Raw genomic sequence first — 16,450 nt, 5'->3', positions numbered from 1 at the left:
TAATAGAAAACCAAGGCAGTTTCCTGCTTGATCCCTCAACATTCTCTAAATATGAAACCCTTGTTTTACCGATATTTTGCATTAATCAAAAGATATTAGTAACTTTTATCTGCCCATGGCTTATTATTTATGTTGTTTTAGGTTTTTTAACCAATGAATGTTCCAAGATGTCAATAGGACCTAGAAAGAGAGCTGCATTTAAGCAGGCCCTTCCCTGCTCTGCACTACTTAAACGTGCTATGACCAAGCCAGAGCATTTTTTTGGTATTTGTATTTTTATTATTTTATTTTTTAGATTTTCAATTTAAATTCAATTTGCCAGGCAGCCCAGGTGGCTCAGTGGTTTAGCATCGCCTTCAGTCCAGGGATTGATCCTGGAGACCTGGAATCGAGTCTCACGTCGGGCTCCCTGCATGGAGCCTGCTTCTCCCTCTGCCTGTGTCTCTGCCTCTCTCTCTCTCTCTCTCTCTATGTGTGTGTGTGTGTATGTGTCTCATGAATAAATAAAATCTTAAAAAAATTCAATTTGCCAACATACAGTATAACACCCAGTGCTCATCCCATCAAGTGCCTTCCTGAATGCCCATCACCCAGTTACCCCATCCCCCCATCCACCTCCCCTTCCACAACCCTTTGTCTGTTTCCCAGTTAGGAATCTCATGGTTTGTCTTCCTCTCTAATTTTTCCCCACTCATTTTTCCCTCCTTTCCCATATAATCCCTTTCACTATTTCTTATATTCCCTGTATGAGTGAAACCATATGATGATTGTCCTTCTCTGACTTCTTTCACTCAGCATAATACCCCCCCAGTTCCATCTACATTGAAGCAAATGGTGGGTATTCATCCTTTCTGATGCAAGCCAGAGTGTTTAAATAGAATGGAGCACCACAGTGTTCTTACTTAGCTCCTGAGGATGAGTTTAAGAGTGATTAAGTCTGAGAAGACAGAGCCAAAGAAAGCTCATGCAAATGTCCACCTTCATCAACCAACTAAACAACCAAGTTTTCGGTGCTTAATCAAGTTTTTTTTTTTTAATAATATAAAACTACAAAAAGTTTTCAAAATGCACATGAGGCAGTAACAGAAGAATTTGATCCAAGTAAGGTTTTGACCTTAGTTTTGACTTTTGAACACCAATTCTTTCTCATTTTTTGATTTTATTATTTGCATTGACATTTACTAATGTTTTAGTCTTTATAAAGGCTAAACAAAATGTGGCTTTCAGTTCATTTTAGGCCTCTGAGAGTGATCACATAATTTATTGTCCAAACCCAGGCACTTTTGAAGATGAAAAGAGACACGAAAAATAATTAATAGTGTTAACTGATCCACAACAGGACTGGCCTGGGCAAACCAGGACATCTGGTCTCTCTACCTATTGTTAGAGATAAGGGAAAAAGAGAACCAGAATCGTTTTGTTTTGTTTTCTCTACCAGCCTACACTGTGCCCGTTCCTCCTGTTGAGGGCTCCTCAATGCCACCTGGCCTCTCTGCCTCACCTACCCCTTGGCTATGTCTAAGACCACGTACCTTAGTCTGGCTACTCTACCAGCTGGATGCGTTAGAAACATACCAGGTATAAGGTCACATTAATTGCCCCTTCCTTGCAAGCAATCACATTCATTTTTGATATCATAGCAGATTTAAAGCAAAACAAAAACTGTAACTCTTAGCTTAAACCCATACTTTTCCATAGACTTTCCTAATTAACATCCAACTTTTCTGATTGCCTCAGCTCTATTTCTTCATCATCACGTAGCTACACATTTTTTACTATGTTATATTCTATTTACTGACTGTAACTTTATGTTAAATCATTTCAGTCAATCAAGATGAGAAAGAACTAAATCTGTTTTGCTCTGGCTCCCACATTGCCTCCTTCAGTGTTCAATATGCAGAACTCCCCCAATTTGCTTACTGACAAAACAAACCTTTTGATGGCCACAAAATTTCAAGAACTTTCCCTTATCCTCCCAAATGTAACATTGTCTGACTGTTCCTGGACTTATGCTGAAATATAGTTCATCCTCATTATTCATAGATTCTGTATTTGTAAGTTTGCCGACTTGCTAAATTTAAGTCCAAAAGCAATACTTGTAGCATTTTCATGGTCAATTGTGGACTTGTGCAGAGTGGCAAAAAACTTCCCTGCCCGATGTGCATGTTCCCAGATGACATCCAGCAAAACAATGCTCTGCTTTCTTGTTTTCCTTCTCATACTGCAAGTAAGTGTCCTTTTCTTTCTTTTTTTTTCTTTTTAAAGATTTTATTTGTTTATTCATGAGAGACACAGAGCGAGAGAGGCAGAGACATAGGCAAAGGGAGACGTAGGCTCCATGCAGGGAGCCCGATGTGGGACTCGATCCCGGGCCTCCAGGATCACAACCTGGGCCAAAGGCGGCACTAAACCCCTGAGCCACCCGGGCTGCCCCACGTGTCCTTTTCATGGTAAATTTAGTGCCATACTTTTTTTTTTTTTTTTTGCATTTTTGTGCTTTTTTTTTGGTGGTTTTGCTATTTAAAATGGCCCTCAAGCATAGTGCTGAAGCGCTAGTAGTGTTCCTGAGCACAGAAGGCTGTCCTATGTCTTATGGAGAAAATGTATGTTAGTTAAGCTTTGTTCAGGCATGAGTTACAGTAATGTTGGCCATGACTTCAATGTTATTTATGAAATACGGTATCTTTAAATAGAAAACACACATATGTATTGATTGGTTGACAAAAACATTGTGACTGGAGGCTTGTAGGAACCTAACCCTGTATTTCCCCCTAGGAGCAATTGTTCAGTATTTGTTAATTCAGTGTTGGCAGCGACTTTATGGGATATACTGCATCAAATAATGAGAATTAACCGTACTTAAATACTTATAACATTGTTTAGGACTGCATATAACCTGAAATACTAGAATTAATTTGTTCATGAATACTATTTGAATGAGTATAGATTGAAATTGTGCTAAAATTTAATAATGTATTTTATAATCATCAAACACATTCTGCCTATTTAAAACATGTTGATTCCAGAATAATCAACTCTTATTCCATAAATAAATGATGAACTACAGCATAGTTTGATGTGGCTCATATATAAGACATTACTGCCTAAGCTATTATAGCTGTCTTGGAAAGAGATCTAATTCTAAGAGCCTATTTTTGTCAGTTATTTCTTATGAAGAAAAAAATGTGTTCAAAACCACACCATAAGTGTGACAGCAATAAATTCTCAAACATATTATTTGGCTATAGGAAGCATTCTTAGAACTAAGAAACATCTGAAAAAAATTAAGAGATATGGAATTAGAAACTAATTTTATCTTTTTGAGGAAAAAGATATTCATAATTGAGTTGCCTGCTGATCCTGAGTTATTTCTGTAGTTATTGATCCTTCCAAAGTTCTCACTGAATAAATTTCTTTGCAACGCAGAAGATGAACTCTCCTGAACAATAAACTGAGCTATATGTTTTCCCCTGGAGGGCAATAAAAAAGAGAACTGGGATGGAAGTCAAGAGCCCAGTATTCCATTTCTGACTATCCCATTTAGAGTCATTCTGAATGAGTCATGCATGTGCTTTCATGACAGCCATTTCTTTATATTTCTTACTTAGAAAGGAGAACTGTAGTAGATGCTCAGCTGCCCATGCCAGTTGGCACAAAAAAAGAAAGACAAAGCTCAATAACCTGATTGCAAATCTGTTGCAGTGCTAAAGTGGTAACAGTAACAATTGTGAATATTTATCCTCCACTTGCCAGGCACTCCTCAGTTTGCCTGGCACTGTGCTAGGCAGTTTATGTGTGATAACCAAATAATCCTCCCAATAGCCACACAAGGCATTCCCAATTTCAGAGCAGAAAATGGAGGATAGAGAAGCCTACTGACTTATCTGAGTTCATTCTACTAATAGATGAGGGTACCCAACTCCATTGCATGAGGTCTTGACCACTGCTTGTTTTCATGTGTGATTTCAGGCATGATTTTAACTTTTCACAGTTTTGAAGTTCTCATGTGATAGTTTAAATGTAAGTCATACCCCGCTGACCAATATAGGGAAATTTGTTCCTGCTGTCTCTCAAGAAAGATGATTAAAATAATGGCCATAATCCTTAGTAATGTCATTGAATCAGTCAATTGATAAATAAGATCAGTTCTGGGTTCAGAAGATAGAGATTTTGAATCTTTATCTTTGTACAGCAAATGGACTATTCGCAAATAAGTATATTAAGAAAAAATTGAAGAGAGTGATTGTCCTTTGTTCTGTTTGGTTCTATTTGAGCAAAGCCTTTGACAAGACAGGAAAGCAGCTGTTTGTAAATTTTGAAGTCTAGGGACTCACTGACTTCATTCTGAGGGTGCCTATATCTAAAGTAGCTGAATGAAATTGTATCAATCAAACCTTAGCATTCCAAAACAGACTAAGCTAGATGGTACAGTTGTTTTTTTTTTTTTTTTTTTCCTCAGAGACATTTCTGTCTTTCTTTCCCTACCAGGCTGCATTTCTTTTTAATGAAGTGCATCTTATCACTAACTTATGAATGTGTAAGACATTTTCTCAGGGTGCATTATGTTAGGAATGCCTTGCAATCAAATTATTCAAGATATCCAGTCTACAAGGACTTCCTCCCCCATGATTAGATAAGCAACGCAAAGAAGTAGTAAAGACATCTAAAAGTACACCTGGACATGGTGGGGGGGGGACTTTTTTTGAGTTCTAGAAAGCAAAACAAGACATGAGAAGGATGGGACACTCACACTAGTCTTATGACTCTTGACCACATACATCCTAGATGCAAATCAGTTCATCTTGATCAAACGTCATGTGCTCAGATGACTGAATATAAGGATGGGAGGAAAATACCCCACTGCTGCCTCTGTAATGATCACTCACTCTCTTCCCCCGGGTAACTGACGGGGAGCCTGGGGGAACTGGAGGCCTAGCAGGTTCACTGCTTCATGAGATGTGCCCCCCAAGTACAGAGCCTGATGGGCATCTTTATCACAATCAACAGTGAGGGAATGGGTTTTAGGAAGTAGGTCTATCTTTGCATTTTTGTTTTAGCTAAGTTGGTCACACAGTTGACAGTAGACGTTACTATGAGGCACTTTGATTTTAAAACAGGAGAAATGCCTTCAGATTGTGATTAGAAACTGACAGTTTTCACGTGGTTGTTTAAAGTAGTTGGCGGCTTATAAAGAATTCACATTTACAGCATTCTGCCAATGGTACCTCCATTATTCCTTACGGCTGGGGCCACATGACCTGCCCAACCAGTCTCTTTCCTGATGTGCTTAAGCTCCCTATCCTCGGGAATCTTCCCTCTGCTTCGGGAGAGGGTTTCCTGGTTCCCAAGTTTGATGTGTCTCTTCCCATGGCTTGAGGAGAGAAAGGGAAGGGGGTCCCTTGGGATCTTGGCCTTAAGCCTTCCTGAGAGCTGAAAATCTTCTTCCATCTTCCCAGAGCAGCCCCACACCAGGTACACCTGGACATGTGCCTAGAGAAACACATGTGACAAATATTGTCTCATGGCATTGACTGTACATCAGAAATTTTCTACCCTTCACTACACAGGAATGCCTAGAAGCTCTGTGAACACAGAGCCCACCCAGGTCAGTTTTGGCTCACTTGTGAATCCTCGGTATTTTCACACAATGCCTAGCTTATAACAGATGCTCAGAATAAAATTTATCTACTGATAAGTGCCATTTTATAGCTGATTAAATAAGGAGGTCATGTGATATGATGAGCAATGGGGATTATATGCAACTGATGAATTACTGAAAACTGCATCTGAAACTAATGATGTACTACATATATGTTGGCTAATTGAATTTAAATTCAAAAATATAGTATTGTGGTCATGTCAATGGAAAGTTAGTCCTTAAACTCTTGGGCTAGAATACAGCTTCCTAACATAACTCCAATGGATAAAGTAGCTTTGACCTCATCAGTTCAACTCACTCTCAAGTTTGAGAATAACCTGTACTGAAGAGACATTGTGGTTGTTAGCTGCTGGGTGTAGACATGCATCATTTGTGTTTCTTTTTCTTTTTTCTTTTTTTTTCCCCTTCTGTCACTTCCCTTCATTTCTGTGCTTGGTTTCTTCCCTACCACAGTTCATGAACAAAAATGGTGTTAGGGTGGGGACGGTAGGAAATTCACGAAGACACAGATTGGGCTATGCAAGACCACTTTTTATCCCTTTCTGTGATTTCCCCCTGTGGATGTATCTTCTGAAGGCTGGGATGACTCCAGCCCTTTATGTGCATGATCTTCCATAAGAGAGTTCATGGAAGGATTATTTCCTTACATGGCATAATTTTCTGCTTGGCTCTTGCGAGGTTTCTGCTTAGGGTATACCCTTTCTTCTGTTTGCAAATCAAAATGCCCAACAACATCATCAAACCACATTAGAAATAAAATGGGACCAATGGCTTCATTTAGTGAAAAAGCAAATGTTTACTGTCCTTGTAACAATCCACAGCCAGCAGCAACCTGTTCGTTCACAGATACCGTAGGTTATGCAGTCTGCAAATAACCTCACTGTAGCGTTCATTAGATAAAGCAGGTTGGTTCAAAGAACAGCCCCAGCAGACACCCCTTTGGCAGGGATTTTGTGTAACATTCTTCTCTCTGGGGTTGTTTGATCCCCAAAAGAAATTGGTAGAGATTAGTGTAACTCAAGAAGAGTTAGAAAATACGCAAGCAAGCGAAAAGACAAACGTCCAGCAGGCTTTGAGCTGTCGGGAGCAAATGCGACGGCCCTGGCGACTTTGATGTTGACAGGACAAGTTCAGGGTAGGACAGAGAAGCGGGGGCTGTGAGATCATCTTTCAGACTTCAGTGTAGCGTTCACTGGAGCCTGCTGCGGGGCTCCGGCCGTCCTGGTGGAGGGGAGGGCCCCCGAGGGCCTGCACCTTGACGTGGACCCTGAAGCGGACGCGTGCGCCCGGGGGAGCGGAGGGGACCCGCCTTGGTTCCCCCGAACTCCTAAGTCCGAGCGCGGGGGCCTGGCGACGTCTCGGCAGGGGAGGAAACCCGAGCCCAGCCCCTCCCAGGACTGACCAGGATGTCGCTCATCCCCCCGGGGAGCCGGCACCCGGGCACGGCGGGCTCGGCGCGAGGACTGCAGACTCGCCGACGGCGGCCGCATCCCCAGGGCCCGGGGCGCGCCGGGTGGAAGGTGGGAGGCGGGGCCGCCCTGCTTCTGGGGAGAGACCAAAGGAATGAGTAATTGGGCTTTCTGTGACTTAGACCCTTCTCCTAAACTCTTTCGCCCTTTCACCCCAAGCCCCCTGCCGAGAGGCCCAGGACACCGGAGACGGGCAGCCGCGGTGGAGGAAGAGTCACGTTTCGGAGAGGGAAGTGAAATAAAGAGGGCGGCACCCGGGGGGACCCGTGCGTCACCGAGGGACCCGGAGAGGCGCGGGCGCACGGGCGGGAGAGGACGAGCGGGAGCGGGAAGCCGGGCGGCGGCACCTCCACGCGGCCGAGCGTCCCCCGCCTTCCCCGGCCGCGCCCCGTGCGCCCGCAGCCTCCGCGCTCCGCGCTCCGCGCTCGGGATCCGGCCGGCGGGGCGCCCGGCGCGCGCGATGTGGCCGCGGACACGGCTCCGGCCCCGCGCGCCCCGGCGCTGGGCGCTGGCGCTGGCGCTGCTGGCCCTGGGCGGCGCAGGGCTGTGCCTCGCCGGCCCGCAGCCCCCGCAGCCCCCGCAGCCCGCGCAGCCCGCGAGGCCGGGCGCCAGGAACAAGTAAGTGCGCGCGCGGCCCCTCTCGCGGCCGCCCCGAGCCCTGGGCCCCCGCCGACCCCTCCCCGACCCGCAGCGCGGCCGCCGCGACTGCCCGGCCCGGCCGAGGGCGACGAGCTGCAGCGGGGACCCCGCGGGCTGCCCCGACGGCAGCTCCTCCCGGGGGGGGGGTGCGCTCCGCGGCCCGCGAGGGCGTCCCGGGTGGTGCCGCCCGCCCCTGGAGCCGCGGGGCGCCGGGAGTGTCCCGCAGAGCAGGGCGGCCCGAGGCAGACTCCGGGAATCGCTGACGCCCCCGGGACCGCAGGCGCTTCTCCTCTGCGTCTTCGTCGGCTCCAGGCGCCCGGTGCCCAGAGGCGCAGCCGCGCTCCCCCGGGGTGGCTGCGTGGTGCGGCTCCCGCCTCGGCAGAGCCTGCGCTGCCTGACCCCCGCGGGGCCCGCGGCTCGCCCCCGCCCCCGCCCCCGCCTCCCCAGCCTCATTGTTCTCGGGGTTCACCCTGGGGCTTCTCGCTCGCTCTGCTTCACCCCAGGAACTGGTGCGCCTACATCGTGAACAAGAACGTGAGCTGCTCGGTGCTGGAGGGAAGTGAGAGCTTTATTCAGGCTCAGTACAACTGTGCCTGGAACCAGATGCCCTGTCCGTCCGCGCTGGTGTAAGTGCAGGGGCCGAGGGGCGGGCGGGGGCGCCCCGGGGCCCGGCGGTGCGTGGGTCGGAGCCTGGGGCTCTTCCAGAGCGGGAGCGGCCCTGAGCGAGCTTGGGGGGTGCGCGCGACTTGGGAGCCTGTGGTCACCGGGGCAGAGGAGGGGTGAGCAGAGCCCCCACCCCCGCCTCTTTTTTTTTCTTTCAATTTTATTACTAACATAAGGCAGCTGGACCTAATTAGATCCACATTGTGTGTTCTGGGGCACAGAGAAGATTCCAAAATGTATACCGCTAGGAACGTTGAAATGTAGGGTTAGTCGAGAGGTTTGTTCTAGCCCGTGTCTTAACACAGGCGAGTTTCGTCCAAATGTCCCCATAAAACGCACCTCTTCCACTGTTGTGGCTCTCTAAACTGAAGTCCCGGCAATAACTTGCTTAAAAGTGAGACCCCCCCCCTTTTTTTCTTCTTCTTTTTTTTTTTTTTCATGTTTGATTTGGGGATTCAGCTAGGAGAAAATGGTCAGGAGAAAATGGTCATCTTTTTGATGAAAAGTAATCATCTTTTTTGCTTATAAAGATTTCACTATCTTAAAAAAAAAAAAAAGCAGAGGAAGCAATGCCGTAGAATACAAATTCCCTTAAATACCTCACGCACATCCAATTGTCTTCTGGCAGGCCTTTGTGTTTTTGTGTAAGTCGGTTATCAGAGGATGAGCGATGTGAATCAATGGCTGTTGGGAACACATGGGATGGTTGAAATTAATTGTTTTCCCCTAAGAATGAGTTGTTTGTTTTAGGGCACAGTTGTCAGTACAGCAAAGAATAGCCAGTAGGCGGATCTGTCTTTGGCAAAGCAAAGGGACAGACTGAAACTGTACTCCAGGAAACTTTTTTTCCAGAAGGCAGTACATGAGCCTCCAGGCTTGTGGGGTGGACATGGTCTCTGGATCTTTCTACATGGGCTGTTATGGGGACTGCAAACAGGCAAGAGATAATTCCTGTTAGGCCAACAACAACAACAACCTAGAAGAGACCCTCACTTTTAAATATACAGAGAAACAGGCAGAAATGGAATCCCTGACAACCGATTGGGTTTGTCCGAGGACTGCAGTACTGTCATAATGCCTATCTCTGCTTGGTCATTTGGCCAGCAGTCAGTGAAATGAGAACCAAGTAAGATTTTTACATTGTGGTAGAGACACAAACTAAGTATTCAACACAATTTGAATGGATTTATTTAAACTTAGAATTATTATTCAGAAACATTTCACTTGTTTTACTTAACTACATTTTGTGGTTTGCTATAACCTTAATACTTACTTGTGGCAACTCGGATACATGAATTTTCTCACTTGGAGAGGTAATGCTTTTCATTTAAAAAATGTTTTTTCAAAAAAAAATGTTTTTTCAGGCGCCTGGGTGGCTCAGTCTGTTAAGCATCTGCCTTTGGCTCAGGTCATGATCCTGGGGACCTGGGATGGAGCCCCACACTGGGCTCCCTGCTCAGCAGGAAATCTGCTTCTCCCTCTGCTCCTCCCCTGCTCATTCTCTCTCTTTCTCTCTCTCTCTCTCACACACATGCTTTCTCTCTCAAGTAAATAAAATCATAAGAAAAATAAAATGTTTTTTCCTTTAAATTTTCTGTAATTATTTTAGTGCTTGCAAAATTAAGTGATTATTTAATTGTTGTATTTGACCAAAACTCAGTGAAATAGATTCTTTGTCGTCATTGGGGAGCAAATCACCTCCAGATCAGCAGGTTAATGAAAGGCAGTTGAAGCATATTTTTGCCACCCTGTGGGAAGGACAACAAAAATTGCTATAAGAAACGACAGATGTTTTTATTGTTTTGTTAAATAAAACCAAAACAAGTGACCTGGGTGTTTTTCTTCAATAGTAGTCACCTAAAGAGTTCAAGTGTGTTTTTACATTTTAGATACTGCATTGTAGGTGTGAAATTCTAAAAATAAGAACAGGCTTTTAGCTAATCAAGCTGAAAATGTTGAAATAGTTAATTCAGTGAAGAGGAATGGCTTACCTTATTTTTCAGCCAGTAAGTGTTTCCTAAATTTTGATGATTGGTGGGTGATGGAAATCAAAGCCTCTTTACACTTAAAGAGAATGAATGGCTGTTTACCATGGAATTTCCCAGTTGTGTTTCTGATGAATCCAGAAACCCTAGAAACTTTTCTCAATTCATGGGTCATTGTAAGGTGAGGTCTTCATTATTGGATCTTAGAACCTGAGACACGTGGAAGCGAGAGTCCTTTGGAAACTCATCCACTTTCCAAGTGGTAGAAGTGCAGGGCTGGAGTGGCAGTTGGCTGAGATGTTGGAGCTAGAATGCAGTTTGGCAGCTGGTGCCAGCTGAGTGCCTGGGAGTGCCTGGGAGCAGGTGTGTGCCAGCAAGGCCTGAGAGAGTTGGGCCGGGCAGAGTTTCTAGGGATGGTGGAGGGAGAGGAGGAAGAGGAGCCAGGAAGGGAGAGAGCAAAGCCAACTTTGGAGGAGGAAACTTCATCTTAGGGACCTCAGGGTCTGGAGAGGTCTGGAAGCTGAGGAGTCCAGTGAGGCCAGTGGCTTTAGCTAGCTGGAAGAATTTACTTCTGCAGAAAGGACAGTTTCAGGTCAATGTGGGCAGGCATTGCAACTTGTATGAGATTAGGGGAGTAAGTTGAGAAGAAACTCAGTTAACACAGGCATCAAATATGTTTCAAAGGCTTTGCTGGAAAAAGGGAGTTGATGGTAGACAAGCAGATGAAGAATCACTTGGAAAATGTTGCATGCTCTAGGACAGAAGTGGAGAATCCAAAGGAGACACTGAATATACTCTTAGACATAGGGGGAAATCAGCTAGGAAACGAGCTTTTATGGGGAACTCCATAGAAATAAATGGACAACATCTATGCCTGGTCATGTTATTGGGTACTGAGCCTCTGTGGGCTGTAGAGACCTAGTACATGTGCATTTCCAGAAGGTTTAGACCTCGCCCCATTTGCCTACATGAAGAGCCTTCGGTTCCACACTGCAAATTTGGGCACTGTTATGTGAAACTATGAGTGGACAGGGTTTGTGTTATATGGGCATTGAGTCATTACTTTCCTGAAACTGTAAAGAAACTTCTGTGTGTCAGGTGCTATGTTAGGGCTTTTTATTCCATGCACGAGGTTATTTAATTCTTGTAACAACCCTTCAAGATGAATACTGTGGTCCCCATTTTGCCAATGAGGAAGCAGAAACTAGATGTTCCCTAACTTATCTATGGTCTCATGACAGTAAGTGGCTGAGCTGCCCGCAAATCCAGGGTTCCTGGCCTTTGGCCCCATAGCAATGGAGAATGCATTTGTTCGTTTTAACGTGTACTTTCAGTGGATTGCACCATACTCAACTATTAAGAAAAATTACACCTTCTTTCATGGAAGCCAATTCCCTGTAAAAGTGATTGAGAACTGTGTGTGTATGCGTGTGTGCTCAAATATCTTTATTGTGAGTTATTTGCTATGATGCATTGGACTGTATCATTTTTCGTAATGTCTGCTATGCTATACAGTTTCTTTTTAAACTTTTCTCCAGTTTTATTGAGATTTAATTGACATATAGCACTTCATAAATTTAAGATGTATAGCATAATGACTTATATATGTTGTGAAGTGATCGCCACAGTGAGTTAACATCCATCATCTCATAGAAACAAACAAAAAATGAAGTTTTTTTCCTTGCGATGAGATGCTTAGGATCTACTCTCTTAAAAGATTTCAAATATACCATACAGTGTTAACTACACTCATTATGTTGTATGTTACATCCCCAGGACTTTATGTTACAACCAGAAGTTTGTACCTTGACCACCTTCATCCATTTCCCTCCCACTCCACCTTTACCTCTGGTAACCACAAATCTTTTTCTGTGAGTTTGTGTTTTTTTTAGATTCCATGTATATGTGAGAATATACAGAATTTGTCTTTCTCTGACTTCCTTGACTTAGTATAATGCCCTCAAGGTCTATCCATGTCACATGGTAGGATTTTCTTTTTTTTTAATGGCAGAATAGTAGTACGTTGTGTGTATACACGACAACTTCTTTATCCATTCATCAGTCAGTGGATGCCTAGGTGGTTCCCATGTCTACTGTAGATAATGTTTCTGTGAGCACGATGTGCAGAGATCTGTTTAACATAGAATTTTTGTTGCCTTTGCACATATACCAAGAAGTGAAATTGCGGGGTCATTTGGTACTTGTGTTTTTGACTTGTTGAGGAAACTCTATGCTATTTTCCATAGTGGCTGCATGGATTTACATTCCCACCCACAGCATACAAGGGGTCCCTTTCTCCACATCCTCAGCAGCATTTATGTCTTGCCCTTTTGATGTCTTATTTTAATAGTATCCAGGGCTTGAGTTGGATGAGAGAGTACCTCCCTGGAGCACATTATTGTAATGTGAGGAGCCCCTTCATCACCTTATATCTTTTTTTTTTTTTTTTAAAGATCTTATTTACTTATTCATGAGAGACACAGAGAGAGAGAGAGAGAGAGGCAGAGACACAGGCAGAGGGAGAAGCAGCCTCCATGCAGGGAGCCCGACTTGGGACTCGATCCCGGGACTCCAGGATCAGGCCCTGGGCTGAAGGCGGCGCTAAACCGCTGAGCCATCCGGGTTGCCCATCACCTTATATCTTTAGAGCAACTCCATAGGGGCATTATCCCCATTCTACAGAAGGTCATTTAGTTAGGAAGTAGCTGGTCCTGGATCCAAATCCAGTCATATTTCCAAACCTTAGGTTCTTCCCCCTCCACACCTCACAGTCCCTTGGTGTCTGGACCCACATCCGAGGGTGCATGAGTGTGGTGCCTGCCACAGTGCATGCTGGGACATTGGCACCTCTGGTGAGATGGAAGGGTGGGGTGATGGTCTAAGATTTCCTAGATCCCCCTCTATGCAGGTTGGTGGTGTTTGGGTGGACTGCTGGTAGGAGACAGCACCATCTTCTCCTTCTTGGACTAGGCATTGTTTCCTTTCATGCATCATTCATGGTTTGTGGCAAAAATGCCAGAGAGTCCATAACCTCCCACTCTGCTTGCATCAGTCCCGCTGACTGCTGTTAGTATTTGAGGCATTTGGGGGCGTCCTGTATGCAGAGCAGCTGCCTAGTAGGTAAAGACATCGGGGACTCCCAGATGTAAGGCAGGATTATTTCCCTATATTTGCTTTGCTCCCAGCTCAGGGTGGGGTTCCCTACGCTCTGAGCCCACAAACTGACTTGGCTTTATCAGCATCTACCCAACCCCACTCTTGCCCCCTTCTTGGGTGTGTTGCATCTGGATGAAATTTTTCCTATGAGCTTTTTAAAAGAATCTCATGGGTTGGGAGAGGAACTGGGTGGGACCAACTAGGGGAGCCTGTACTGCTGTGATAGCACAGAAGAAGAATTTGTGAATTTGTAGCAGGTGTGAGTTCTACGTGCTGAGTTTCAGAACTCCTCTAATTCTCAGATTCCAAGGGGGAGCAGATGGTCATTCAGTTGGAAGAAGAGTTGTCTCTTAGAAAGCAATCTCAGCCAGGAAAAGCTTTTTTTTCTTTTTTTCTCTTCTTTAAACAAAGAACACTGAAGGCTGTTAAAATAATGAGGACTTACATCTTCTGGAGTAAATTCTACAGTTTCTACATCTCCAGGAACAGAATTCTATTCAACTGGAAAATGTGCCTCTTGTGTGTATAGCTTTGGGGGAATTCTTTTTCCTTCAGCTTTTAAACATCATGCAATCAACTGGCTGTTAAAAGCTTTGCTCCTTGGTTTTGAGGGTAATTTGAATCAACTGAGGGAGCCTGAGCTCGCATCTGGAGAGGGGGAGAACGCAAGTCTTGAGAGGCGGTACCCAGACCCGGAGAGCCGCATGCATGCTCCTCCCTCCTTAGGTTGGCCTTCCTTATCAGCTCTTCCGGGACTGCCCTAGAATCTTCTGATCTTCCTTCCTTTCAAGCTTCTTTGTACTTTTGTTCTTTTCCTCTTCTTAGGTTTCTGGTTGATCAGATGCTGGGTTCGTAGAGCCCTTCCACAGTCATGATGTTTTTCTCATCACAAACTCAGCCAGATTAGTTAGGGCAGAGATGGTGGTCTTAGAAGTCTATGGTTATGGCTATATTTTCCACCTTTCTTATCTTGGAGAAAAATTAATGGGATTTAAATAGAGCTTGCAGTCTTAAGAAAAACAATTGCTTCTCGTTAAACCCCATTTTGGTCCTTTTATTTGGTCTTTCTCCAGAGATCTACTCCGTTGGCACTTGGTAAATGAACTAAAATTCTGAGGTAGTCAGGAAAGGGGAGGCAAATGGAGCAAGCGTCCCCTGAGGTGGTCCCTCGAGGCTAGCTCGTGTGGCCAGTGTGTTCTGGAAGCAGAAATAGAAACCTTGGCTTTGGGCCTGAGCTTTAACTGTTACCGAGCTGTGTGACTTCAGGTAAGTCCCTCAGCCTCTCTGAGGCACATTTTTTCTCATCTCTACGTTACTGGTGAGGTACTATAGCTGACAGAACTTTTAAAAGTGTGCTATCATACTCCTATAGGATACACTGAGCAGGCATGTCTCGTGACACCCCTTATTCTCCTCGTGTGGAGTGCTGTTGCTTCTCAGGTGGCCTTATCTTTGAAGGCTCTGAATTTGAAGTTAATGCTTCTGGACATTTAGAGAAAGCCTGAAGGCTGAAAACTGAAAGAAACTCAGTAAACCAAGGTAATAAGTAAATGAAATGAATAAAATCAACTTCCAAACATGCAGTTAACTGAGAGATTGCTTTGGAAGCAGAGCCAGCAGTGGCTTCTCTGGGGAGTGCAGGTGAGTGATCACGGCCCATTTAAAGGAGATGTTGCAGCTGTGGGGGGCACTGAGGCTCGCTGGGTGGAGAACCAGCACCCTGTTCCAGGTTGCCAGGGCGGAGGAAAGCTCTGCCCATCCTCCGGCCACCTTTCACCAGCCACAGCGCTGCTCTAAGCCTTGGCCTTGAGGAAAAAGTCCTCTTCCTCCAGTTGCTAATAGCGGGCTGTTAGCACTGTTTACTGATCGTGCGTCATACAGCAGGTACTGCACAGAACGGTTACCCAGTGTTTTACATGCTGTTTTTTTAAAAACCTAAAGCTGACAGACTGTGCCAGCGTTGAGACACCTTACAGACTGTCACCCAAATGTTCTGATTTATTGCTGGTCCAAACAAACACTGGCTTTTTTTCCTTTTTTTTCTTTTTTTACTATTGCTTCTGTCCTTGATAAAAGCTGTTTTCTGGACTTAAAGATAACAAAGAACCACTTGATAAAATGATGCGAGCCTCACTTCTCACGAAGAACAATTTTCCTGGACAGCTTGAGAGAGGAGCATAGTAGCTGTTAATGTGATGGCAGTTCACATTGGAGGAGAATAATGAAATGATTAAAATGAAACCAGTAAGTTTTCCTCTTTTCTTCCTGTTTTAAAGTGGTGATGTGTGCTGGACAAAAGGAGGGAGGGTTCAAACTAGCCAAATCCCTGGTTTAAAAATGCTGTAGAAGCAAACTTTTCTGGGTGTGTTAGGACCCAGCTGTTCTTTTGCTTTCCCCCCCACCCCCGCCACAACTTTCCACTAAGAAAATATTAGATTAGGGAATACGCCTAAAAATCATTTTCTGCAGTGTCAGCCTTTCAGGGTGGAGTATTTTACTAGGCATTTGCTTAAGAGACCAATGGTTTAGGTGAAGCGTTCACAAACTGGCCATTTTGATGGAAGGGAGTTTGCTTTGAGACCCTTCAACTTTTTCCTAACATTCCCCATCTTCATTCACATTTGTAATTGTATGGGGTCTGCTGAATGGGCTTTATTCTTATCTTTTACAGAGATTTGCTCACAGTCTATTGTAAAACAAGGTTCTAGAGATTTCCATCTTTAAGTTGTTATAGCTGCTCAGCAGGGGTGCTGTTGGAGGATCATTGGATTAGGACCTACATTTTTTTTTTTTTTCTGAACTACATTGGTGCAAACGCCACTTGTTTTTCTGCTAAGGTTCTCCACATATCTTGATTTTTACCATTTAAATTCAATTAG

General features: G+C 44.8%; 1 protein-coding gene across 3 annotated transcripts in view; it reads left to right on the top strand.

Annotated features, from left to right (window-relative positions):
* Window positions 1-16,450, top strand: part of SMCHD1 (structural maintenance of chromosomes flexible hinge domain containing 1) — a 214,707-nt gene that overhangs the window by 147,843 nt on the left and 50,414 nt on the right. For 2 of the 3 annotated variants that reach the window (XM_072735040.1, XM_072735041.1), the window contains 2 exons: window positions 7,288-7,746; window positions 8,271-8,393. In XM_072735040.1, the coding sequence (XP_072591141.1) occupies window positions 7,288-7,746; window positions 8,271-8,393 (582 nt within the window). Of the gene's footprint in view, window positions 1-7,066; window positions 7,180-7,287; window positions 7,747-8,270; window positions 8,394-16,450 lie in introns of those variants that run through there. The other variant, XM_072735042.1, reaches the window with a different exon arrangement.

This window comes from Vulpes vulpes, chromosome 13, assembly GCF_048418805.1.
Source record: "Vulpes vulpes isolate BD-2025 chromosome 13, VulVul3, whole genome shotgun sequence".
NCBI classification, from domain to species: Eukaryota; Metazoa; Chordata; class Mammalia; order Carnivora; family Canidae; genus Vulpes; species Vulpes vulpes.
Note: the sequence above shows the minus strand (reverse complement) of the source record. Positions and strands in the feature narration are given on the sequence as shown.